Raw genomic sequence first — 25177 nt, forward strand, 5'->3', positions numbered from 1 at the left:
TAAATTTCCAAATACAATAAATATTTAATTGTTATTAATAATATTCAAGTAATTTAATTTTCACACACCAATGCAAAAAGTAAATACATTATTCAATTTAATAAACAATATTTTTTAATTTAAAAAACAAGTCACAATTTGACAACTTGGCTGGTACTCATGGGACGAATTGTCACACCACCAATCATCGACAATCAATTTTTTTTTTAATCCACATTGTTAAACGTCAAATAAACAATAAAAAAAAATAACAGTAAATAATAACAACTGTGTATTGTCAAAACAATAAACCTTGAATAAAATTATAAACTTAAAAATGAGTAAAACTCCAGGAAAAGTATCAAGACCTTATGAGGGAATACGTTATTCAGCTGATAAACAAATTGTTGTTCTAGACATTGGAGCAGCATACACCAAGTATTATCAATTTACCAATAATTATTTACAATTAAAAAACAAAAAATTTCAAATATTTACAGTGATAATTTAATTACAGATTTGGTTATGCTGGTGAAGCCACACCCAGAGGAATAATAAGAACAGAAATAAAATGTCCAACATCAAAATTAGTTAGAAAAATATATAGATACAATGATGTTGATGATTTGTATCAATTACTAGTTGAATTTCTTCATGCATTATTTTTCAGGTAAATTAAATTATCAATAATTTCTCAAATAAAATATATTTATCATTTTGTTTTTGTTGTTTCAACATATAGACATGTTGTGATAACACCAAAAGATGTTAGAATGGTAATACTAGAATCACTGCTAACACCAACAAAATTTCGTGAAACACTTGCTAAAGTATTATTTCGTCATTTTGAAATTGGAAGTTTGATGTTATTACCAAGTCATTTGGTAACAATAAGCACACTTGGTTATGATACAGCACTTGTACTTGATGTTGGATATCAGGATGCAACATTAATACCAATATATCGTGGTGTTGCAATACTAAAAGCTTGGCAAAGTTTACCACTAGCTGCTGAAGCTATTCATGAATCTCTAATGAAAAAATTTCAAACTGATTATCCAACAATTGACATCAACGAAAAATTAATTGAAGATATTAAAGTACGTACATGTTTTGTAACAAGCCTAGAACGTTCTAAAAAATTATCAACAAATGAACCACCAATACCACCACCTTCTGTTAAATATCCTGGTGTTAAAACAATAAATATACCTGGTGAATATAGAGAAGAATCATTTGAATTATTATGGCAACGTGATAATGATAATTTAAGTATACCAACAATGATACTTGATGCAATAATTAAATGTCCAATTGATACACGACAACAATTAGCTGAAAATATATTACTCATTGGTGGTACAACAATGACAAAAGGTTTTAAAAGTCGTTTAAATAATGAACTTATTGAATTATTAAAATCATCATTATATAATGATAAATTAAAAATTAAAAAATTTAAATTTCATAATACACCATGTAAAGCTAATTATACTGCTTGGCTTGGTGGTGCAATATTTGGTGTTGCTGATTTACCATCAAGATGTATATTAAAAGAAAATTATTTAAAAATTAATCGTATTCCAGATTGGGCAAATCTTTTGGATAATCAAAAAGAAATTGGTTCAAATTATAGTATTTAAAAAACAAATTATAAATTAAATAAAAAAATATTAATAACAAAAAATTTCTATATGTTTTAATTATTTTTTATTTTTAATTATAAAATTTCAAAATAATTGATTATAATGTTGTTGTTGTTGTTGTTGATTTAAAAGAAGGGGTAAAATTTACAATGTTGTTAAAAGAGTAAGTTTTTCATTAAGTTGAAGTTGTGTTTTAATAAGTTGTGATAATGCAACAACCATTAAAAGATCCTTGACATTGCTATTAAACATGTCATCAAATTGTTCACTAGTCATTTTAGGTACTGAATTAACCATGTCAAGTAGTGCTCTACCAACTTGATTATCTGGTTGTTGTTTACCAGCAATAACATCATCAACATAAGCAAGTACTTGATCCAACATTGATGCTAATTTTGTACTTGCACCAGCAATTTGTGCTAAATCCATTTGTGGCTCAACAATACCAGCTGATTTAACAACTCCTCCAATTGCTGATTGAGTTTTAGAACATACTTGTAAACCAGTTATTTCAGGTTCATAACTGATAATCTATAAATAACAAATAATAAATTAATTATTCAATTAACAATGGGTGGTTTATTTGTTTTATTTTAATATACCTGAACTTTGATGGGTGTAAACATGGAACCTTGTTTACCATTTGGTACACCAAGTTGTACACAAACATATGCCTTGATAGCCATTCTTGTTGTATTGATAAGAGTTGTATCAACAGTCAAATGAACTGGATTATTACATTCTCTAGCATAATATTCATGAATAACTGATGAATGAGTTGTAACATCTTTACCAGTTGCCCACCAACCAACAATATTTTCTTGAGGATTAACTTTACTATTTATTTCATAAAGATCACCGGCATAACCAAGCTCAGCTTCAACTTGATCATCATATTCTTTGTGTGGTACACAAAAACAATTTGTCACTTCCACGACACCTCTTTCAGTACTTCCTAGATAAAAAATATATATATTTATGTATTTGAGGTTATGTACATGTGACATATTAATTGGCATTTATTTAAATTATTTTATCATCTTACCTAACAAAGTACCAATAACTCTGTGTGAATCAGAATTACGACGTTCGTATGCATCAACAATTTGAAATAACACCACTGGGTGAACTTTAACAATTAAATCTAGAGCCATATTTTATTTTTTTTTACAATATTAAATTGGAGAGTCAATTGGAGCAAACAGACACAAAAAATATGGAGCCCAATGGAGCCGGGGATTTTCTTTGGCCGCGTTTATAATTTTGTAAAATTTTTTGGGCGAGTTTACAGTCGGCTATCATCGGCAAAAGAGACAAATAAAATAAAGACACGTGCTTTTTTCTCTTTGACATTTGACATGTCAACAACTCTCTATATTTAAAAAGTTGTCTATTATTTTCTGCAACAATAATTGTCTCTTGATATTATTTTTTTCAATCGAAATACTGACGATTTAATCAAGCCACAATTTCCACCACAATTCCACCTCTCCATACACTAATTAAAAATTTAACTAAAATTATTTTTAAATAATTTATAATTATTGTTTTTCAAGCAACAAATAATTAGACAATTTTTTTTTTTTTTCTTTAAATTATATCGAAATTTTCAGTTTGATTTTTTTTTTCTTTTTTTTTAATAAAAAAATAATTTCTTTGTGACATAAAATTTATTAAACAGATGCAAATTAAAATACTGTTTTTAATGTTAATAATTTAATATTTTTTTTTTTCATTTAAAAATAGTGCAATAATTGTATTAAAATTTTTTTTTTTTTTTCAAATAAATTTTGCATAATTGCGTGGTGTATTTAAAATTAATTTTTTTTTTTGACAATTTTATTTTTCTCTTTTTAAAAGCATTATTAATTTTCGATTATTTAATTTCGAGTAATTATTTTTTGGTTTGTATTTTGTTGGACAAATTTATCGGGTATACAATATTATTTTCACAAAATTTTACAATTATCCACAAATGACAATAAAATAAAGTTTATAAAAAACAAAATTTCGACAGAATAATTTGTTTCGATTTTTTTCTTTCCATTATCGTGACGTTGCTTTTTTTACAATTAAAAATTTTATTTTTCTTGTAATTTATACTCGTACACAATTCAATCTCAATTAACATATAAAATAATTAATGCAATTATAGGTTTATCACCTCGTCAATTAATCACAATGTCAATTTTTATAAATTTATATTTTCAAAAAATAATTAGTACTATTAGTGATGATAATTTCTATCTGGTCAAAAATAAAAAATTAGTAACAGTTAATGGATTATTTATTTAAAATAATAAAAAATAAAAAATAATATTTTAAAAAAAACAAAAAATACATTATCGCAATAACCAAGACTAAACGGTAAAAAAAAAAACAAAAAAAAAAACAAGAAATTTAATTATCAATGACCGTCAATAATTATTGTGATTAAAAAAAGAAAAAAAAAAAATTCTGTTTAATTGTTATATCTTTTTTGTTTTTTTTATTCTCGTTTCTAATACTAGTGTGTCTGTGTTGTGTTATAATATATATAATAATAAATCTCATTATTTATAAACTTCTAAAAATCGTAAAGTTATATACACTTGTTATAATTATTTATAGAATGATGAATTTGTTTGTTTTTTTTTTTCTTTTCTTTTTTTTTATATAGAAACTTATTTACAACGAGAGTAGATTATATTTTGCATTTTAATAATTGTCTATTGTCCATTTGTTGAATTATTTTGTGATAATTTCGTCGTTGATGAATTTAATTGTGCAAGAATATCAGGACTTGCATGAGCTTTTAAAATTGTATTTTCAGCTTCAAGTAAACTTATGTGATCAGTTAATTCAGTTATTTTTTGTTTCAATATATGGACTTCTTCTCGTACAGCGTACATTAAATGACTCTTTACTAAATCCTGTAATGAAAAAAAAAAAATTAATTTACTATTATAATACATTTATAATCAATTAAAAATATAATATTTACCATAGCTTGTTCAATTTTGTTGTCAATTGCTACAGCACCAATTCCCGATATACTAGAAATAAATAAATAATTTTATCAATAAACCAATAAATAAATAAATAAATAAATAAATAAATAAATAATCTGCTTGTTTTTTTAAAAACTTACTTTTCATTATTTTCGAGTATCTTTGGATCTTCAGCAGCTTGTGTGACTTCAGCAAGACATTCAAGTAGTACGGCATCAGCAGCTAAACCAACAGAGTCCTGCTCTGCATATGATGGTGCAAATCCAATTTTACCAAGTATACCACTTGGATAATTTGCTTGTGGAAAACGTACACCAAAATTATTTCTCGTTTGATTACTATTACTACCACCAGCACCACTACTACTAACAACACCACCACCACTACCACCACTTCCACCAGCACTACCAGCAGCACCAATACCAACATTTAATCCATTTGTTGTCATTTGATTTTGTCCAGTTGATGATACTTGATTAACTTGATTACCAGGATCAACACCATTAACACTAGATGTTGTTTGACCAGTTGTCTGATGAATATTTTGTATTGACTGTTGTTGTTGTTGTTGTTGTTGAATATTATCAGTCAATTGATTAATTGATTGTTGTTGATTTGTTGAAGTTGGTTGTGAGGCACTTTGCGTTACAATAATATTTGTTGATTGTGTTGATGGTGATGATGATGGACAAACATTTTGTTGTCCTTGAAATGTTTGATTTTGTGATGTTAATGTAACATATTGTTCATCATTTTGATGATTAATATTTTGTTGTTGATTAACATTTGAATTATTATTATTATTATTATTTGATTGATTTATAATTGGTATTGTTCCTTGTGGCATACTCTGTGGTTGTCCTAAATTATTTTGATGTTGTGTCTGTAAATTTGTTGGGAGAGTTGCTGCTTGTTGCTGCTGCTGTTGTTGTTGTTGCTGTTGTTGTGATGGATGTGAACATTGATAATATTGTGGCAATTGTTGTCCAGTTTGTTGATTATGTTGTTGTTGTGGTGTTACATTGTAATTAGTATTTGTTGTTGATGTTGGACCAATTGAATTATGTCCATTAATATCAATATTAATATCATCATTAATTTGTGATGACGACGATGATGGTTTTGTTGCTGTTGTTGTCGTCGTTGATGTTATCGTCGTCGTCGTCGTTGGTGCTGGAGCTGCTGCTGCTGTTGTAGCTGATGCTGCTCCAACAACAATTGGTACTGGTGCAACAATTATTGGTGTTGTTGGATTAGTACTATTATTATTATTTGTATTATTTGTATTATTATTTGTTAATTTATCAATTGGTACAAAACCGGTGTCAGTAACACCATATGATATACATACTTCATTTGGATCAGATAATTTATTTGTTGTTATGACATTTGTTTGATTATTAACAGATGTATGATCTAAATAATCCATACATGTCCATCTACCACGTTTAAATGGTTCAGTACTTTCAATTTTAACAACTTTAAAACGTTCATTTCTACCATGTCCATGTACACTATCACGTATTGATATATCATTATTATCTTGTTTAACATTACTTGATAATAAATTAATAATATTATTATCAGTAACTGATGTTATATCAAGTGTATTAATATTATTATCATTATTTGTATTATTTGTATTATTATTTTCTGATGATACAATTGCTAAGCCATATTGTGAACTTGTTGGTATAACTGGTGCAGTACCAATTGATGTATTACTTGAATTAAAAAAAACATCTTCTTTTGAAAATGTATCCTCTGAGTAGCTTGGTGTTTCAATATCTGTTTGTTCAATACGTGATAATTCAACTGAATTATCTTCACCATGTGATTCATCTAAATCATCATTTGAATCATCACCAGCATCATTACTCATACGACTACCAACAGTTACACTTGTTATTTGAAATGACGATGTTTTTTTTCTATTATTATTATTATTTATAATTGTATTACTATTATTATTTATATTATTTATATTATTATTTATTAACATATTATTTGTTGGTGATGTTTGACTGATTGATGAAGCATTTTGTACCAACTGATCCAATGCTAAATGTGATTTTTCTAATGATGCTGTTGATGTTGTTGTTGTTGTTGTTGATGATGCAGCTGCTGATGATGATGTATCATTTATATTACCAACAACACCAATATTATTTAATCGTATTGTTTCACTTGTTGTACGATGAATTGGTGCTGTTAATTTTCTTACAACATTTCCATCAATTGGTATTGGTTTATGAATTTTTCGTTGAACATTATTTTCTGCCATTATAAATAAATATATAGGTAATTATTAATAATAATAATAATTTTATTATTATTATTATTTTTATATTAATTTGTTTATTCAATAAACATTATTTATGTTGATGTCGTTTTGATATTAAAAGCGACATCTTTTATTTATATATGTCGTCGTTATAAAATTGTCCTTTTGTGGTTTCTTTTTTTTTTTTTTTTATATTTGTCTCGTTACGTCTCAACTTATTCAATGATTTGTTTTTAAATTTTTTTTTTTCTCTTTTTTTTTTACATGTATATTCTTTAGGTTAAGTTAATTAAAAATTTTATTTTTATATTTTTTTTGTTGTCACTTTGGTTTTAGGTATTTTAAAAAATATTTTAAATAAAAATTATATTTTAATTATTTAAAATAATGATTAGTATTAAAATTTCACTTTGATGATGTGGTTTATTTTTTATGTCAAATAATAATCAATTATTTATGTACTGTTATTAATTGTCTGAATTATTTTGAAGGTGTTGACAGTTCACCATTTTTATTTGGTCAACTATTTTTTTTTTTTTTTTTTTTTTATTTAAAAAACACACACATACTTGCTTGTCGTTGTTGTTTCACTAACACAATTTGTTGTGTATGTGATTAATTTTCACCACGTTTTTTATTTTTTTATTAACTTTATTATTATTTGTCGTTAACTCGTCAATTGTCCTGGATACATATTACAATTAATTAACATAATTTTATAATTTTCTCTGCACAATATGATGATGACTGCAGAAATTGTTTATAAAAAAAAATAAAATTATAAAATCCACAATAATATTTTGTCATTTAATTATTATAAGTTATTTAAAATTATCTCCTTCACGTTATTTTTAATAATCCTTAATAATTCACCCTCCATTGCTCCTTTTTGCTCCTCTTTTTTTTTTACTCAATTATTATGTACGTGTGTGACTGTGTGTACGTATGTGTGCAGGTAAGTAATTTGAAAATGGCTGACCAATTTCGTACAATTTGACCATGAAATACACAAAAAGAAGATGAGAAAAATACAAAAGAGGGAGTGTCAAAAATTTTATTTTTAAAAAACGCAATTTTCTCTCTGCTATTTGTTTATAAATAAAAAAAAAAAAAATTATTACTCTTATGGTAATAGTAGATATTTATATTATCAATATAATTATACGCCATTTTTATTATTTAATTTTCTTCAATTTTCTTTCTCTCTCTTTTGTTTATGATGGAACAAACTAGAAATAAAATTGTAAAATGGCTGACTGTTTATTGCGCGCAGTTTTATTTTCATTGATTAATAATATTTACATTGGCTATCAGTAATTATTAATACATAAAAAAAATCATTGATAAAATATTTATAAGCTAAATATTGTTAAAAAAATAACGACACGTTAAATTATTAGCTTTGTTTATGATAAATATTATTATTTGTGACAAATTTATATATTATTAGTGACATTAAACTTTCAAAAGTGTCGAGTAATACAATTTTTTTTTTTTTTCCTTTTTACATACAATTTATTTATAATTTTTTGATTAAAAAAAAAAAAAAGAAAATATTTTTTATTTTGTTGGTTAATTTGACAATAAATAAACTGATACGTTTAATGTTGTCATTGTCAAGTGTCAATTATTGTTTATCAACAGTTATTGTTACATCATGATGAAATATATTTATTGATAAAATCAATTTGTTAATAATAATGGCAGAAGAAAATCTGCCAGCAAGCCTGGAAAAGCTTGAAATTAATCGTCTGTCAGTGAATGGTTTACAGTAAGTTTTTGTACATTTATAATTAAATTATATTTTAGAAAGTAAAACAAACAAATAAATAAATGTCCCAAATTTTAAAAAAATATTGCGTAAGTTATATTGAGGAACATTTTACCAGCGTTCTGTATGACCTTGTGTTGAAATCGATGAATCATTGCTTTGTTTTTTTTATTTTTCTTCCTCAATTTATTAACAATTTTTTCCTCTTGTTCTACTTTTTAAAACATGTCAATAATATTTACAATATACTATTGTTAATGTCAATGTTAATTAATGTAAAAATTTTTTGTTAATCTAGCAGCAGTGTAAATAACGAAATGTCAACATCAACAAATCCATTTCGTTCAAGTGGACGATGTACAACAAAAATCGATACAAATTATTTGTTTCGCAGAAGATCAATGCCAAATAGACCAACGATAAATTTTACAAGTCCACGTGGTGTTAAAACAACAACAATATTTAAACCATCAAAATTTGATAAACAACAAGAACAACAAATGAAAAAAAATACAATATTAAGAGATGCTATATTAAAATTAAATAATTCAAATAATTTAAATACAACAGTTGATGATTTAGCATGTAAATTATTTAATAAATTTGGTAATGCAATTGTTACAAATGATTTTAAGGCATTACATTTAAATCAAGATTCAAGATTGATTAAAGATGATACAAGTATTATTGATAGTTTTAATACAAGTAGTTTTCAACGTGCTAGAAGTAATACAATGCCAAGTTTAAAAAGAGGACCGGGTCCAGGTGGTGGTGTTGATGCTGCTGGTGATGCTGGCAATAATGATAATGAAATTAATAATCCATCAACATCAACGTCATTGTTGTTGTCGTCGTCATCGTTGACGTCATCAACTTCGTCAGCTACATCAGCAGCAACAGCAACATTATCAACAACACCATTGACAAATGTTTTATTTAGTGGTAATGATGAAATTATTAATTCAACAACAAGTGGACAATCAACAAGTAATAATACATGTTCAATACAAGCTAGAATATCACCACCATCATCTTGTGATGTTACTATTGATGAACTTGCCAGTTATTTTGAAGAATTTGTTCATATTCCAAAGAAAATGTCACACATGGCCGAAATGATGTATATTTAATTATTAAATATTATTATTTTTATTTCTTTATATATTATTATTAATAATATATATTCAACTTTAATATTCTTTTTCGTCATTTTTATTTTTAAATTAATTAAAGCTAATTTAATGATTTATTTATAAAATACATACAGTCTTTATTTTTAAAAATTTCAATTAGTCAATACTTTTTTTTTTTCTTTCTTTTTTTTTTAGAATCTCTATTGTGATTTTTCATTTTTTTTTTTCCCTGATAATATTTAAATAATTTTAAAAAATTGATACACTTGAATTGATTATATTTTTTCATTTAAATAGTTGAGTAATAATGATTGAATTTTTTTTTTTTAAATTACATAATTGAGTGGGATTTTAAAAAATTAATTTTTTTTATTTTGAAAGGCTTTTTTAAAACACATCACCAGGCTTGATTTTTTTATAAAAAAAAAATTTTTATTTATTTATCAAGTGTGTCATTAACCATTAATAATAAAATTTAAAATTTATTAATTATTTTTAAAAAATATTAAAATCAATCATTTTGTGTATTTTAAAATTAAAAAAAAAAGAAAATGAAATTCTGTAAAAAAATAACAAATTATATATTTTTTTTTGTCTGTGTTTATTATTATTAATATTATATTACATTTTCAACGGTATTATGTATGAATATAATTTTTTTTCTTTTTTGTATTATAATGTAAAAATAAATAATAATAAAGTGAGGATATTTATTCTCGAAGTTTGTTTTTTTTTTTTCTTCTGTGTGGATATATAATATATATTTTTTAATAAAATTAAATTATTGTAAATATGGAACTATTATATTTATCTGCAATGAGTATGAATAATTAATACAATAATTTACAAATTAATCATAATAAATTACGTCATGATAATAAATTTTCGGTGAATTAATTTTTTTCAATTATTATTTCGAATTAGTTTTGTAGCTTTATTGTGGTTGTTAATAAAATTAATAATCGAATAGAATATTTCGAGTGTTCAAGAAAAAGAAAAAAATAATCCTGTTAATATCTATAGAATTTTTACTATTTCAATTTATATTTTCTTTCGAATTTTTTGTTTGAATTTTTTATGTATCTATATTTTTGTAGTTTTATTGACGAGAGCAGCGAAATTCGGAAAAAAATCAGAAAATCAGACAAAGTCGGAGATAATCGGAGTAAATAATTTTTCGCTTTTCTCTGATTTTTTTTTCTAAATTCTACTTCAGCAGTATGCGAAAAAATATCGGAGAAAATGGAAAAAAGTTGATAAGAATTGTTAAAATTTATCGTATTTATTTATTTAATTATTCATTGTAATAATATGCAAAAAATAATGTCTCCCAACGTGGGGCTCGAACCCACGACCCTGAGATTAAGAGTCTCATGCTCTACCGACTGAGCTAGCCGGGACGATGCTAACCGGGACTGTTTGCTCTACAAGTGCCATGCCAATGAATCTCGAAGTTAAACATGAAAAAATTAATATTTTTCCCAATAAAATCATCTTACATTTTTTTCTTTGATAATATTTTTTTTTTGCCTCAAGTTAAATCAACTTTTAACTTGAAAAAAAAATTTAAAAAAATAAATAAATAATCTCTTTATCAAGAACAATAATTATTCTTAATTTCTATTAACTTTTTTTTATCATTTCGTTCATCCAACAGTCACATGAATATTAAAAATTTCGAAAATATTTCAGTTGATTTTAAAAAAAAATTATATTTCATTTTTTAATAAAAAAAAAAAAAAATGGAATAACTTGACAAATTTATTAATACATTTTAATAAAATCATTCATTTATTTTTTATAAATCCATTGTTATATTAAAAAATAAAAAGACCAATTAATAGAAAAATTATTTAAAAAATTAAACCTTTTTTTTTGTGTCTTAACAATTTTTTTAATGGCAAAATTAATATAATATTTTGGTATACAAAAATTAAAATAATCATATTAAATTGCAAATGACTTGATTATTTAATTTTTAGTTTACATAATATTAATTAAAAACTAATAATTATATTTTTATTTTTGTGTAATGTTATTGTTTTTTATTTTATTCTTATTATTTATTTTTATATAACTCGAATATTACAGGTATATAAATTGTATAAGAAGTTAAACTGCTTTAAATTGTAATTTTTGTGTTTTATTTATTTTTTGGTCGGTATAAAAACTCTCATAGAAAAAAGTTGTATGGACGTACATGCTATACTATTTCGAATTATATAATTTGAATTATTTTATTGTTTAAAAAAAAATTTACTATCACTCTCTCACAATTTAAAAAAACATTTTATTGTTTTTAAACATCTACAGTTTTTTTTTTTGATAAATATATGGTATTTTTTTTTTTTCCTTTATAAATTTATTTCAATTATTTATAATTATTTATAATTATTTTTAAAAAGTCCATTTTCATATGAAGATTATTAAACAATCAAGTAAATTCTTCAAACAAATTAAATTGGTGTAAATAAATTTTTTGTTCTTTTTATTCAATTATTTTTTTCCTGAAAAATTTCTAATATCTAAACCTGTTTTTTCTTAATTATTATTAATTAAATTGTTTATTCTTAGTATAAAATTTACAATATATTTTAAATAACTAATTTATAATAATTATTCTATTTTATTCTAAAAACTTTATTTTCAAGTATTTTTTTCTTTTTTTTTTTTTGTACGAGTAAACATCGATGGCTTAATTTTTATCTTATCAATATATATATTTCTTAATCTAATAAAAAAAAAAAGTCAAACATTTTATTTTCTCACTTTACATTTGCACTGGTTTTTTATTATTTTTTTTCTTTTTAATTTTCAACTTGATTACCTTCGGTTAAAAAAAATACAAGGACATATAAAATAACTCGATATACATTCACTCAAAACATAAATTATAAATTATTTTCTTTCTCATTATACCAGTATTATTTAATAATAATTTATCAATGTGTCAAATTGCTTAACTCTTTATTTATTTTTATTTTATTTATCAAAGATAAATTAACATGTTAAAATTTAATCACGACACAATTCATAATTACATACACGAAATAAAATATTCATAAAAGGACAGAAAAATGAAAGCTTTTTTTGTTGCTATATTTATATTATTAAATGTATATTAATATTAAATAGAAAAAGTGAAATCAATGCTACAATATGACCTGGTTATTGCATCAATAAACAGGCCAATCGAAATAATATTTATTTAAAAAATTATAAATCAAAACTAAACATCACAGCAAATATATATTATAAAAATAATAATAATAATCTATTGTTAATTATCAACAAGTTGATAATTAATGAACATTTGGAAAAATGCACCTTGAGAGATTTTTAAAAAAATTTTTTTAATAAGCAAAAATTATTGCTTAATTAATAATTTGTCTTGGATTGGCTCACTACGTTAGGCTCGCTCCCTGATGTAATTAATAATTTACAATTTTATATATTTTTTTTTTCTTTTTTTTTTCTATATAATTTTTAGTAATTAGTACATGATAGTATCCAGTCAAATAATTATTAAATTAATTTATAATTCACGGCTATACTTCTTTACAATAAATTGAAAAAAAAATTAATTAATTTTTTCTTTTTTTTTTATTTATTATTTGTAGATAAAAAAAAAAAAAAAAAAAAAGTCTTTATTTTGCTCTCCATTGTTTAGATTTTTAAAACATTGAAATTGTTAAAAAAAAAAAAAATACAAAGTGTATAATTATATATGGCACTTGCACATGAAAAAAAAAATGAAAAAGAAAGATTAAAAATTTGACAGAAATAATTTGTTTTTTTTTTTAGTAAAAAATTTTTAAATTCGAATTTTTAAAATTGGCAAATATTCTGGCAGTGTTTTGCATCGAAATAATTACGATACGTTAATTTAATAAATAGTTTTCAAGAAGATGATTGTTTTATTTTGTTTTTTTTTTTTTCCTGTTTTTCATTTATTTTCGATTTTATTTTTTTCAGCAATAAATACCGTAGAATTCCATGGCACAATTATGATGAGCCGAATGATGATATTGTGGATGTGCATGTGGCATAATATTACCATGCATATAGTGGGCCTTGTATCAGTCTGTTGGTGGTTCAAGATAAGGTATTTCACTTGTAACATTGAATGATTCAAAATAATGATTTAAAAATTCAAATGTTGGTCGTTTTTCAGGTACTGCATCCCAGCACTGAATCATTAAACGATAAATACTATCTGGTAATGGTTGATTTGGTGGTTTTGGCATACGATAACCTTTGTCAACTTGTTCAATAACTTCACGTCCATGCATACCTAAAAATAATTAAATAAATAAATAAATATTATACATAAAAAATCAATGTATAATTGATAAAATAAATTAATTACCTGGATATGGTACTTGTCCATATGTAAATAGTTCCATGAGAAGAATTCCATATGACCATACATCACTTTTAATACTAAATTTACCATAAACAATAGCTTCTGGTGCTGTCCATTTAACTGGAAAACGACTACCTTGTTTTGGACAATATTCATCATCTTCAATAACTCTTGCAAGACCAAAATCACATATTTTAGCTTTATTTTTTTCTCCAATAAGTACATTTCTAGCAGCAAGATCACGATGTATTAATTGTTTACTTTCAAGATGTTCCATACCAGATGCAACTTGTGCAGCAATATATATTAAATCTTCAAATTGCATAAATTTACCATCACCAGTACGTAAAAAATCAAGTAAACTACCATTACACATATATTCTTGTACAATATATATTGGTTCTTCTTTTGAGCATACAGCATATAATGCAACAAGATGACGATGACGAAATTGTTTCATAATTGATGCTTCTTGAAGAAATGCTTCTGATGACATTGTACCTGGTCTCAATGTTTTAACAGCAACTTCAATTTTATTACGCCATTTACCATAATAAACTTCACCAAAATTACCATGACCAAGTTTACGTATCAATTGTATTTCATTTCTATTTATTTCCCATTTATCACGTAACTCTGGACCAAGATCCCACATATCTGGTTGTGGTTTTGGACATGGTTTTGATAATACATGACATAAACCAAGTGCATTTTTACTATATGCCATAACAAGTGCTGGTAATGTTATAAATGTTTGATTTGTTGCTATAAAAAAACCACCATTATCAAGTGGTTTTATTTTATAATGTTTAACATGATGTCCTCTTCCTTCTTCCCAATCTTTAACTGATAAACTATAACCACGTGGATTATGTTCACTTGGACGTACTAAAAATGTACCACGTGGATTTTCATCAACTAGTAATAATTTACCAGCTTCTTTTCTTGATACATTTTCGAAAAACCAACTGCAACAAAAAATATACATTGTATTGTTTATTGTAATGACATGTCTCAGACATTTAAGTGTTTTACAAAATGAAAATAAAAATAATAATATATGCAGGGTGACTTACTCTTCACTCTCAACAGAACGTTCAACCGCAACAAAGTTCCAAGGTATGAGACCCTCTTGTAGAGTCCTCATGTGTAATACTCTCCACCAGTCTGGCTCTGAATCATCTAGGACTTCCATACGATCACCCTTTATAAAACTCACATCTGTACTTTCACGTGCTGTATAGTTGTACAATGCAACAACCATTTTATTTGCTCTTTGTGAATGTGCTAAATTGTTTTATTTTTTTTTCAACATAAAAATAATATTATTAATTAGATTTATTATATCAATTTTATTAGTTGAAAATAATCGAGAAACATCAATGGGAATAAATAATGTATTAATTTGTTTAAATAATAATAATAATAAAATAATAATACACACATGCAGGTAATACAACAGGTGAATTTGTTTTACGAGGTTGATGATTTGGCATCATAATCTTACAGGGTGTAGGTCTTGGTCGTATTATATCAGCTCGAGCTTGAACACCTCTTTGATTTGGATCAGCTGTGTATCGACTATCCAATGATCCACCATTGCTGTGTTTTGAGCTCAATACTGCTTCAGTTTTTTTATAAACTACAAAAATAAAATAACAAAAAAAATCATTACAATAATTTTCTAATTTGCATCAACTAATTTACAATAACAAACAAACAAACAATCAAACAATACAAATTTCAAAAATAAAAATATTTCATCAATCACAATTAGCTTATTAATTTATTTATTAATTTGTTTAATTAACGTACCAATTGGTTGAGGCTCCTGCCTTTTACTGCAACACTTTCCCATTTTTGGTTTGTTTATTTTTTTTTATATCAAATTAATATTTAATTATTCTTTTCAAGAATAATTTTTTAGTCAATTTGTTTTTTTCTTTAAATTATTTTTTTTTTTAAATCTTTTAAAGACAAATATTTGATAATCTAATCATCAAAATTTATCACAAACAACTCCATGGTAATTATCTTAATGTGGTCTCTTGGAAAAAAATTTAAAAAAAATTTTTTTTTCACTCCATTATTCCTTACTGAACGCCTTACCCTGGAAAAAAAATAAATAGAAAATGTAAATTAATTATAAAGCAACATTTCTTAATTTCGATTTGTATTTTTTTTTTTTTTTTTTTGAAATTTATATTTTCTAGTCTAGGATAAAAGGGAAAATGATAAATTGAAATTTTTTTTTTAACTTTCGGTGACAAAGGAAGTGTGAGGCTATTTTTTGAAGCGGTGAATTTATTAAATCTATATTCCAGGAAGTTTACTTGAATGCATTGATGCTACTTTCAAGGATTTTTATTTAAAAATAAATTTTTTTTTTTAACCATTTATTTCCTTTGTCTTTCATCCAAGCTCTGCATATTAATTTCAATTTACCTTTTATCAATTTTTTTTTTTGCATACTTTTATTTAAACTGCTTGTCATTTTTTAAAAATAATAAAAAGTTTTTTTTTTCTATTGAAGTCTATACTGTGTTAAAGTATGTCAAAGGAAGTTGATATTTTTTTTTGTTTCAATATTTATTTGTATATTTTATGTGCTGTTTTTATTTTTAATTAGAATAAAATTATTTAAACAATATTTTTTATAATTATTTTCAATAGAATTTAACAGTAATTTATGATTTTTATTTTTTTTTTTTAATGAAAATTTATGTCTTTGTGTCGAGGGATAGATAAATTAATTTTCCCTGTCAATAATAATTTTGATTTTGAAAGGAAAATAAAAAAAACTCACCCCTAAAAGCTTTTGGGTAATGAAAATAAAAATCTCACGTGTCAAAATCGTTAAAAATATAAATTTAAAATTAGACATAAATTAATCTAGCATCCCCTAATTTAATATTAAAATAGACTCTAAATGTATGAAAATTTTAATTCTTCAAATGACAGTTTAATCCATCAGAAAAAAAGGGAAAAAAAAGAGTCATTTTTGGAGCAACCAAGGGTTTTAAATTGTCAAAAAATAAAAAAAATAAAATTGACATGACCTCCTGGCACGTTTAGAAAGAAAAAAAAAAAAAAATACAAATTAAACCATCTCTTTCTTGCCTTTGTATAATTTTTTTTTTTTTTTTCCATTTTCAAAAATAGAGTTTTCATGTTTTTTTAATAAAAATAGATTCAGAAACTTTAATCAACTCGAAAGAGGGTAAAAAAATACATATATTTTTCTTTTCATCATTTTCTTTATTTATTTATTTTTTCCCTGCTCAAATATATTTATGAGTTTGTATATGCATACTGAAAAAGTATCACAACAATATATCTTTAAAATGGACATGAAAAGACACTCAAATTTACAGTTAAAGAAATTTTTTAAATTTGTAGTTCAAACTAATAATTCATGAGTAATGATGATACATATTATGAATAATAATTCAATGAATGGAAAAATCAAAAGTCATTCAGATACTATCCAAAAGTTTATATCGAAAAAATAATATTAAACATAATATAGCTGAATATTTTTGAAGAATATATGAAGATAAAATAATATATTGGGCATTTATCTCATCCATCAAAGATAAAAAGAATAATAAAATAGAAAAGATGAGTCAATGGGTCTATGGGTCGACAATACAAATATATCCCTAACATCACCCCCTATTTTTTCTATTTTTTTTATTTTTCGAATTTTCGTTAGTCATAAATATTTCAAAGATTACACAACTTTTTTTTTTTCTTTTAATAATTCTCAATAATATACTAATTTAATTTTTTTAATTTTAAAAATTACATTATCAATTATTGATGAATAAATATAATGAAAATTAAATATAATGATGGAAAAAAATGTAATTTAATTATCAAATTTTGTTATCTCAAATTTGTATTTATTTTTTTTTCTTTTTTTTGGAGTAATTTTGGTTGTAGTGATTTAAGGGGCATTGGATAATGCTGAATAATTATGAAAATAAAAAATCATCATGTTGCGTGTATTGGTATAAAAAAACATTTGTTATTTTTCAATGAAAATTCATGATTATTAAAATAGCAAAAATATTTTTAAATATTAAACATAATAATTAAATGACTATTTAAAATATCTCAATAATTAATATTACATTTCAAAATTTATTTTATTTTTTTTTTCAATTTACTTTTATCATGCATGATGATCTTGGATTAGCTTAACAATTTATTTCTATCAAAAAGTCATTTATTAATTATCCTATTCTAATGACTCAATGTTATCATTGATTTTTAGCTTAATTTTTCAAATTTCTTATCTACTTGCTAGTAGATATTTTCATAGTGAGAAATTAAACTCTACGTATTTTATTTTTGGGATAGTAATTCCGTTCAGGATATTGAGTTATGCAATCATAAAATGAAATAGTTATTTGTGAATACTTGATAAAACGTCATGGTTAATATCATCTAGTATCAACAATATTACAACTAAATGTAAAATTGAGTAAAGGCAAGATAAGGGATAATATATTAATAGAAAAAAAAAAAAAAAGGGACGTGGTGCAGTGGTGAGTTTCTCTTGGTATATCGATTTTTGTCAAATGGTAAAATGGGGGAGTTGCCCAAGCTAGCCAGAATGAAATGGCGAGCAACTATGTTTGATACACATCAAAATATTAAATAACAAACATCCTATATTTTAAAAAAATAATAATATATTTTTATAAAAACAATTAACTAATCATATTTGTTGAAAAGTTTGATGAAATAAAAATTGATGACAAGTCTCACGATATAAAAAGTAGAGGTATTAATTATTTCATTTGAAAAAAAAAAATATAAAATTACTGAGTTCATATCTCTTTTGATGAGGAAGGAGTTTTCAAGAGGTGGATTCAAGTTTCTCTCAACAATCTCAAGTTATAATGTATATATACAATATACATATATCATATATTAATATTATAAAATTATTTAATGATAACGGTGCTCAGGGTGTTACGGCCAACGAACTGGCAAAGCTTTCAAGACTTATCAAACACTTGTCTCATTTCTTTATACACTTTTTTTTTATTGTCATTTTAAATTTTCATAACTCAACTTGGCATGTGTCAAATAATTCATAACATTTAAAACTTTTTAATTAGCATTTTCTTTTTTTTTTTTTTAATTTGTAAAATACATGTCTTCTAGCAAAATAATTTCAATTTTATTTCTTAATTTTTTTAATAAACACGTTCACAATAAATTGGCTGTTAATAAATCTATATTATAACGTCGATAAATTTTTAAATGAAAGTTCAATTGCAAGTACGTCTAGTTATGTATTTATTTATTTTAAAAATAATTATTTCTCAATTTTTTAAAAATTGTATAATAGAAAATAAATTTCATGTATTTAAATTAATATTTTAAACAAGTGTTAAAAATTAAAATTATCATTATTTTATTTTATTTTAAATATAATCTAATTGTTTAAAATAAACTTGATAAAATTTTTCAACAAATAAAACAATTGTATTATCTTAAAAATATAAAATTTCAAATTTAAAAATTTAAAAGTTTTTTACGTGTTGAAAAAATATAAAATTATAAATTAAAACTTTGTTAAAAGTTGTTGAAAATTTATAAAATTAATCAACAATTTAATGTTCATGTTATCTATCTAACAAAAATTCAATAAAATTAAAAAATAAATTGTTATAAATAAAATAAATGATAAAAAAATTAAAAAAAAATAGAATTCAAATTTCGAAAAAATTCAAATTTAAATTTCTAAATGACAAATGACATTAATAATAATTTATAATATTGATAATATAATATATTACCAACATTTGATAAATCAACATTTCTAAAATCCTAATATTTAATATTATTAATGAACAATTATAAATAGAGTCAAGTTTTTCTATCACCACGTAGCAACTGATGATGTCAGTTAAAATCGATCCATACAAAATAATAAATCCACGACCTAAAAAACAAAAAAATAAAAAACTTTTAAATATTTTCTATTTTTATTATTATCTATTCACTCTTTAGTGTTATCATTTTTTATATTTTTTTACGTTGTCATTTTACTTTGAAGTGTTTGCTCCAAAAGAGAGTGAAAAAATGAAAAAAAAAAAAATAAATAAAAAACCTTTGCCTCTAAAAAATTCAACAGAGCGTTCTAACTTGTTATATAATATATTTTTTTTATTGTTTTTTTTTCAAGTTTTTTATCTATGTTAAAAAAGATATGGCTTGAACGGGGGGGCCTTGTTCATAACCCACAGTGAGATTTATTTTTAAGTGGCAAGTAGCACTCAAGTGACGAATTTTTACCAACTCCATAATTTATTTTGATGAATAATTTTTAAACTTTCAAATAATAATAATAATAATAAATAAATAAATCAATGAAACCAGATGATGACCAGATGTAAAAAAAGTATAAATATGTGTGCCCTCCCCCTAGCCCCCCACACTAGGCCTGTACGTGTTATTTAACAATAAAAATTTAAAAAACAGCCCCCTTAAAATTTAGACCTTTCTATTGACCATAATTTTAACCCTCATTAATTTAAATATTTATTTTTTAACTCTCACTTTGTGTGCACGACATTTATAAAATTTATTGCCCCTTAAAATCTTGAGCCAGGTAAGTTTATTTTACTTTGTTTTATCATTGAAAAATAAATAATTACACACGTGTTACAGATGTTAAATTGTTAAACATTATAGAAATAATATTACAGAAAAAAAAACATATTTAAAGACATTGTTTATTGTTATTTTTATTGAGGTAAAAAACAGATGTAAAAAAAAAAAATAAATATGAGAATATTAAATAATAATTATGTTAAAAAAATTTAATCAAATTTAAAATGAAAATACAGCTGTTTGGTTTTATGATAATTTAATTATTTATTTATCTTGATAATGGTTTTTTGTATTTTTTAAATGTAATTTAGATGTTTTACATTAGCTTAATTTTATTTCTAAAACTATGAGATATATAGAAACTTTGTGTGTTTATTTTTACATGAAAAAAAATTGTTTATTTTGTGGCTTATTATTATTTATTATGAATAAATAAATAAATATATATTTTTGGTAAAATTATTTTTATTATTATTACAGATATTCTCAGGCATCTTTTGAGTTGACACTCACTAACTTTCCCCTAATAATTTTATCTTGTAGAGAGAGGGATAATATTGTAGAAAAAAAAAATCAATAAAATACAAGCAAAGGGAAGTTTCTAACAGGGGTAAATAGGGGTCTCCATGGGGGATGATGATGCAGACTATTTTTAAAAAAATTTTATTATAAAAACAAAGTCGAAATTTATCTATTTTTTCATATAAATTTCATCAAGATGTCTTGATAATAAAGCCCAGCATAAATAATCAAACAAATTTGAATTATTTTTCTACAAATTTAATTGTTAAAATTAAAAATTTTAATGACTTTTTGATGATAATTTTATTAAATCAATTAAATTTTTTGTTTTCTTAAATTAATTTTCATTGTGTTTGCAGGTTAATAAGTATTGTATTATTTTTTTTTTTTTTCAATAGTTTAAATATAGAAAAAAAATTAAATTCTAGTTGTTGGATATATTATTTTTGATGATTATAATATGAGATCAACAGGTTTTGAATGGAGTCACGATTTGAGGTGAAAGTCATCGAGTCAAAGGAGAGTTGTTAAGTAGGCGAGTTCAAGTGAGCAAGCTTGCTAGTTGACTCAAAAAATTAAAAAATAAATAAATAAATATATTTTTATACAGTAGATGATTTTTTTATAAATAAATTTTTTTTTTTTGTTGTTGTTTAATATAATTTGATATTATGAAAAATATTTACATCAATATATTTTTAAATTTTATATTTTTAGTATAGAAGTCTTGTTATGTAACCCAATTTATGTCAATAATTATTATTTATTATTTAATTAAATACTTTTACTGATAATATATATTTTTTTATCTTTTTTTATCAACAAAGATATTATCGTCGTGTAAATAATTGGCTCCTACGGTTACAGATAAACAGTTGAGGGAATTTTTTTTTTACTCTTCAATAGACAGATATATTTATGTGATAAAATTCAATGATTAATCATCAAAATAAACAACAATTAATCAACAATAATTGGCTGTCTAAAAATATCCATTTCCGTGGGATTTCTTTTTTTTTTTTCGAATCGAAACAATTATGCACTTTGAATCGTCAAAAATCGAAATTTTTGGGAATTTTTTTTTCCAATATGTTGAAGAAATTACGCAGGGTTATTTATCAACTATAAATTTAGATAATTAATTTATAAAATTAACAACAATTAATCACCCAATACCAATCAATAATTGACTCTTAAATTAACTTCCCAAAATTTCTCAATTAAATTTTTCTTTTCACAGTGAAAAATACAAAGATATTTCGTTTATAAAATTAAAAAAAATCCATCAAATTGTCATACACACATTCTCATAATTAAATTGTTAATAAAAAAATATTTTTTTTAAATAAATACTCAGTATAGATAGAAAAAGTGGAAGTTGAATTGGCAAAGTCGTGTATTTCCTCTAAAAAGCCATCAAGTTTATTGAACGCAATGGATGAGCCAAAAATGAAAAAAAAAATGTTGCAGTATGTGGGAGAATTGTTTCATTGGCAACAGAATAAGAGGGATTAAAAAAAAAAAATTTTGTAATAAAAACCACCCCCGTTAAATTCGATAGAATCGTCGCTTTCTCGGTCATTGCTCGATTCGTGTTGTTGAATATTAAAATCCCTTTGTCGCAACAGAATAAATAAACAATATCATCATCATTTATTTTTTTTTTTATTATGACCAATCTTGTACGCGGGTTCAATGAACAGGTTGGCATTTTATATAAACTTTTACTATACCTGATAGATAATAAACATTTAAATAAATAGATAAAAATATTTTAGTTTTTACCAAGTTGGCTTCTTGAATAATCTCTAAATTTTCAAGTTTTTTATACAAAAAATTTATCTCTTTTTTGTATAAAAGGTTACATTGTTGTCAACTTGATGACTTATCAAAAATAAAAAACCGTTATAAATAAATATAGTTAAATAAACAAAATATACAAAAAATTTTTTCATCAGAATGTAAAAAAAAAAAATTGTAGGAAAATTAGAAAATAAAATAACACATTAAACAGTGCATGAAATTTTTAAAAAATTATAATATTTTATAAATTTAAAAATAGATAAATAAATATTAACAATTGAAATGAAATTATTATTAATGGATTAATGAGTTGGGGGTTTTGTTATTCACTCATGCATTTTATGCTTAACATACTTTTACAATATTTGACCTTGTTTTATTGTTTATATAAAATTTATTTAAATATATTTTAATAATTTTTAATTTGGGCATGATAAGTAATAGATAATGTTGATATTTTTAATAAATAAATAATAATTTTTTATTAATAAATTAAATATGTATTAAACAATTGATTTAGAAATTTTTTTTTCTTTGGATTGTAGGTTTTTTAAAATGAGAGGATTTGTAGCTATGGAAATAAATATTTTTTTAGGTAATTGTCAATGCCAAAGGATATAAAAAATGACCGGAAGTAATGTCTTTTATCGTCATTATTATGATTATAGTGATAGGTGAACGAACAGAATTGTAGAAACGCTATCGTTCACTACCATTGTCTTGAAAATCGATTGTACATTTAATAATTAATCAAATGAAACAATAAAAAATAATAAATTTTTTATGATAAAAAATTTATAATTAAATAAATATAAATAAATAATTTTATTTTTTAATAATTATATTAATTAGCAACTATTTAAAATAAGGAAAAAATTAAAATTTTCAAAAATTTTTTTGGTATCATTTTGGTAGAAAAAGCCTAAATAAAATTAAATTAAAAAAAAAAACTTGAAATAGAAATAAAGTAGAACAATTTTTGAGTGTAGTTTATTTTTTTTTTTTGGAGTAATTATTCCATTTAGAAAAAGTAAGTCAAGTGCGATTTGCTACTTGCACGTCAAGAGTTCTCCAGCCAACCTTTGTAAATGAAAATTAAAAAAAATTTTTTTGTTTTATCAGCTTTTTATATTTGAATAATTCGATGATGACAAAAACAATGTGCGTAATGATTTCCGCAAAGTGTGCATAATTTATTTTTTTTATTTTTAATTGTTTATATTTTTATCTTGGCTAATAAAAAAAAAAAAAAAAAACAGAAAATGTCACTTGAAGCTGAGTATCACACATACCTTAAATTTAAATAGCCAACTAATTATAAATAAAAATAAATAAATTTTTAAAATACTCCAATAATTAATTTGCATTTTATTTTCTCCAGGAAAAAATATTTATAAATATAAATTTAAATAACTTGAATTAATTATACAAAAAATTTCGTAGCCAAGTTATAAATTCTCAAAATAATAATAAAAAAAAAATCAAAAAATTTATTTGATGTTTTTTTTTTGTATTCCAAACAAAGAACTACGTTAATTTAAATTTTGCCCAAATAAAATAAATAATTACCAATGGTACATCGACCCGCAAACGTGATATAATTTTCTTCATGTAATCCTTCCGTCAACAACAAAAGAAAAATTAAAAAAAAAAACCAAATTTACTCCAAAATCACAAAATCACAAAATGAAAATTTTCACTTTTAAAATTTACCTGTCAATTCAGGTAAGCAATAAATACAAAAAAAAAAAACAACAACACTGTCATAAATTTTCCAATAAAAAATAAAAAATAAAAAATAATTTCAACAGTCAATGAAATGAATATTTTTTTCACGACATAAAATCCACTTGAAGTTGTTAGTAATATTCTGATACACTACAAATCCATCCATTGCAAAATAAAATAAAAAAATATATAAATATTTATTTTTTAATAAATTTGGTATTGTTTGTGATGCAGCCAAAAGCTGCTAATGATTTTGCGCAGCCGGCGCGATATCAACTGAACTGGGTCTACACACCAATGAACCTATACCTCCCCTCTACGC

The 25177-nt window shown here is 23.4% G+C and overlaps 5 protein-coding genes and 1 non-coding gene across 9 annotated transcripts; 2 read left to right on the plus strand and 4 right to left on the minus strand.

Moving 5' to 3' along the window:
• The first annotated feature begins 301 nt into the window (after positions 1 to 301).
• LOC122860735 (actin-related protein 10) lies at positions 302 to 1667 on the plus strand. Its single transcript, XM_044164677.1, has 3 exons — positions 302 to 417; positions 497 to 649; positions 722 to 1667. The coding sequence occupies exons 1-3, from the start codon at positions 317 to 319 to the stop codon at positions 1620 to 1622; spliced, it is 1155 nt and encodes a 384-aa protein (XP_044020612.1). The 5' UTR covers positions 302 to 316; the 3' UTR covers positions 1623 to 1667.
• Positions 1668 to 1672: 5 nt separating this feature from the next.
• LOC122860740 (eukaryotic translation initiation factor 3 subunit F) lies at positions 1673 to 3008 on the minus strand. The gene is made up of 3 exons (XM_044164682.1): positions 2671 to 3008; positions 2228 to 2580; positions 1673 to 2156 (listed from the first exon to the last, which is right to left on the minus strand). The coding sequence occupies exons 1-3, from the start codon at positions 2777 to 2779 to the stop codon at positions 1770 to 1772; spliced, it is 849 nt and encodes a 282-aa protein (XP_044020617.1). The 5' UTR covers positions 2780 to 3008; the 3' UTR covers positions 1673 to 1769.
• A 522-nt stretch (positions 3009 to 3530) lies between these two features.
• On the minus strand, positions 3531 to 7969 carry LOC122860739 (protein bunched, class 2/F/G isoform-like). Its single transcript, XM_044164680.1, has 3 exons — positions 4756 to 7969; positions 4609 to 4660; positions 3531 to 4537 (listed from the first exon to the last, which is right to left on the minus strand). The coding sequence occupies exons 1-3, from the start codon at positions 6897 to 6899 to the stop codon at positions 4334 to 4336; spliced, it is 2400 nt and encodes a 799-aa protein (XP_044020615.1). The 5' UTR covers positions 6900 to 7969; the 3' UTR covers positions 3531 to 4333.
• A 150-nt stretch (positions 7970 to 8119) lies between these two features.
• On the plus strand, positions 8120 to 10805 carry LOC122860741 (putative uncharacterized protein DDB_G0277255). Of its 2 annotated transcripts, none has more exons than XM_044164683.1 (2): positions 8120 to 8670; positions 8969 to 10805. In XM_044164683.1, the coding sequence occupies exons 1-2, from the start codon at positions 8600 to 8602 to the stop codon at positions 9798 to 9800; spliced, it is 903 nt and encodes a 300-aa protein (XP_044020618.1). In that variant the 5' UTR covers positions 8120 to 8599; the 3' UTR covers positions 9801 to 10805. The 2 variants fall into 2 exon arrangements, with proteins under 2 accessions (XP_044020618.1, XP_044020619.1); XM_044164684.1 differs by having other exon boundaries at positions 8124 to 8670; positions 8972 to 10805.
• A 325-nt stretch (positions 10806 to 11130) lies between these two features.
• Positions 11131 to 11203, minus strand: Trnak-cuu. Its single transcript has one exon. It is a non-coding gene; the product is annotated as a tRNA-Lys (tRNA).
• Positions 11204 to 13231: 2028 nt separating this feature from the next.
• LOC122860742 (tyrosine-protein kinase Src64B) lies at positions 13232 to 25158 on the minus strand. Of its 3 annotated transcripts, none has more exons than XM_044164686.1 (6): positions 24697 to 25158; positions 15985 to 16279; positions 15677 to 15811; positions 15246 to 15456; positions 14173 to 15137; positions 13232 to 14097 (listed from the first exon to the last, which is right to left on the minus strand). In XM_044164686.1, exons 2-6 carry the CDS (start codon positions 16025 to 16027, stop codon positions 13883 to 13885), a joined length of 1569 nt encoding a protein of 522 aa, XP_044020621.1. In that variant the 5' UTR covers positions 16028 to 16279; positions 24697 to 25158; the 3' UTR covers positions 13232 to 13882. The 3 variants fall into 3 exon arrangements, with proteins under 3 accessions (XP_044020621.1, XP_044020620.1, XP_044020622.1); XM_044164685.1 differs by having other exon boundaries at positions 15614 to 15811; positions 24697 to 25154; XM_044164687.1 differs by lacking the exon at positions 15677 to 15811 and having other exon boundaries at positions 24697 to 24819.
• Positions 25159 to 25177: the final 19 nt, after the last annotated feature.

The sequence above is a fragment of the Aphidius gifuensis genome, linkage group LG1 (genome assembly GCF_014905175.1).
Source record: "Aphidius gifuensis isolate YNYX2018 linkage group LG1, ASM1490517v1, whole genome shotgun sequence".
Taxonomy (NCBI): domain Eukaryota; kingdom Metazoa; phylum Arthropoda; class Insecta; order Hymenoptera; family Braconidae; genus Aphidius; species Aphidius gifuensis.

What these genes read in the sequence shown, in the direction of transcription:
- LOC122860735 (XM_044164677.1), top strand. Translation starts at nt 317, where the DNA reads ATGAGTAAAACTCCAGGAAAAGTATCAAGACCTTATGAGGGAATACGT. An exon ending in ATTGGAGCAGCATACACCAA is followed by an intron (nt 418 to 496) that starts GTATTATCAATT and finishes ATTTAATTACAG; the next exon opens with ATTTGGTTATGCTGGTGAAG. An exon ending in CTTCATGCATTATTTTTCAG is followed by an intron (nt 650 to 721) that starts GTAAATTAAATT and finishes TTCAACATATAG; the next exon opens with ACATGTTGTGATAACACCAA.
- LOC122860740 (XM_044164682.1), bottom strand. Translation starts at nt 2,779, where the DNA reads ATGGCTCTAGATTTAATTGTTAAAGTTCACCCAGTGGTGTTATTTCAA. An exon ending in AGTTATTGGTACTTTGTTAG is followed by an intron (nt 2,581 to 2,670) that starts GTAAGATGATAA and finishes TTTTTTATCTAG; the next exon opens with GAAGTACTGAAAGAGGTGTC. An exon ending in TTACACCCATCAAAGTTCAG is followed by an intron (nt 2,157 to 2,227) that starts GTATATTAAAAT and finishes TGTTATTTATAG; the next exon opens with ATTATCAGTTATGAACCTGA.
- LOC122860739 (XM_044164680.1), bottom strand. Translation starts at nt 6,899, where the DNA reads ATGGCAGAAAATAATGTTCAACGAAAAATTCATAAACCAATACCAATT. An exon ending in ATACTCGAAAATAATGAAAA is followed by an intron (nt 4,661 to 4,755) that starts GTAAGTTTTTAA and finishes ATTTATTTCTAG; the next exon opens with TATATCGGGAATTGGTGCTG. An exon ending in ACAAAATTGAACAAGCTATG is followed by an intron (nt 4,538 to 4,608) that starts GTAAATATTATA and finishes TTTTCATTACAG; the next exon opens with GATTTAGTAAAGAGTCATTT.
- LOC122860741 (XM_044164683.1), top strand. Translation starts at nt 8,600, where the DNA reads ATGGCAGAAGAAAATCTGCCAGCAAGCCTGGAAAAGCTTGAAATTAAT. An exon ending in CTGTCAGTGAATGGTTTACA is followed by an intron (nt 8,671 to 8,968) that starts GTAAGTTTTTGT and finishes TTGTTAATCTAG; the next exon opens with CAGCAGTGTAAATAACGAAA.
- LOC122860742 (XM_044164685.1), bottom strand. Translation starts at nt 16,027, where the DNA reads ATGGGAAAGTGTTGCAGTAAAAGGCAGGAGCCTCAACCAATTG. An exon ending in GCAGGAGCCTCAACCAATTG is followed by an intron (nt 15,812 to 15,984) that starts GTACGTTAATTA and finishes TTATTTTTGTAG; the next exon opens with TTTATAAAAAAACTGAAGCA. An exon ending in TGGACAAGTACCATATCCAG is followed by an intron (nt 14,098 to 14,172) that starts GTAATTAATTTA and finishes AATTATTTTTAG; the next exon opens with GTATGCATGGACGTGAAGTT.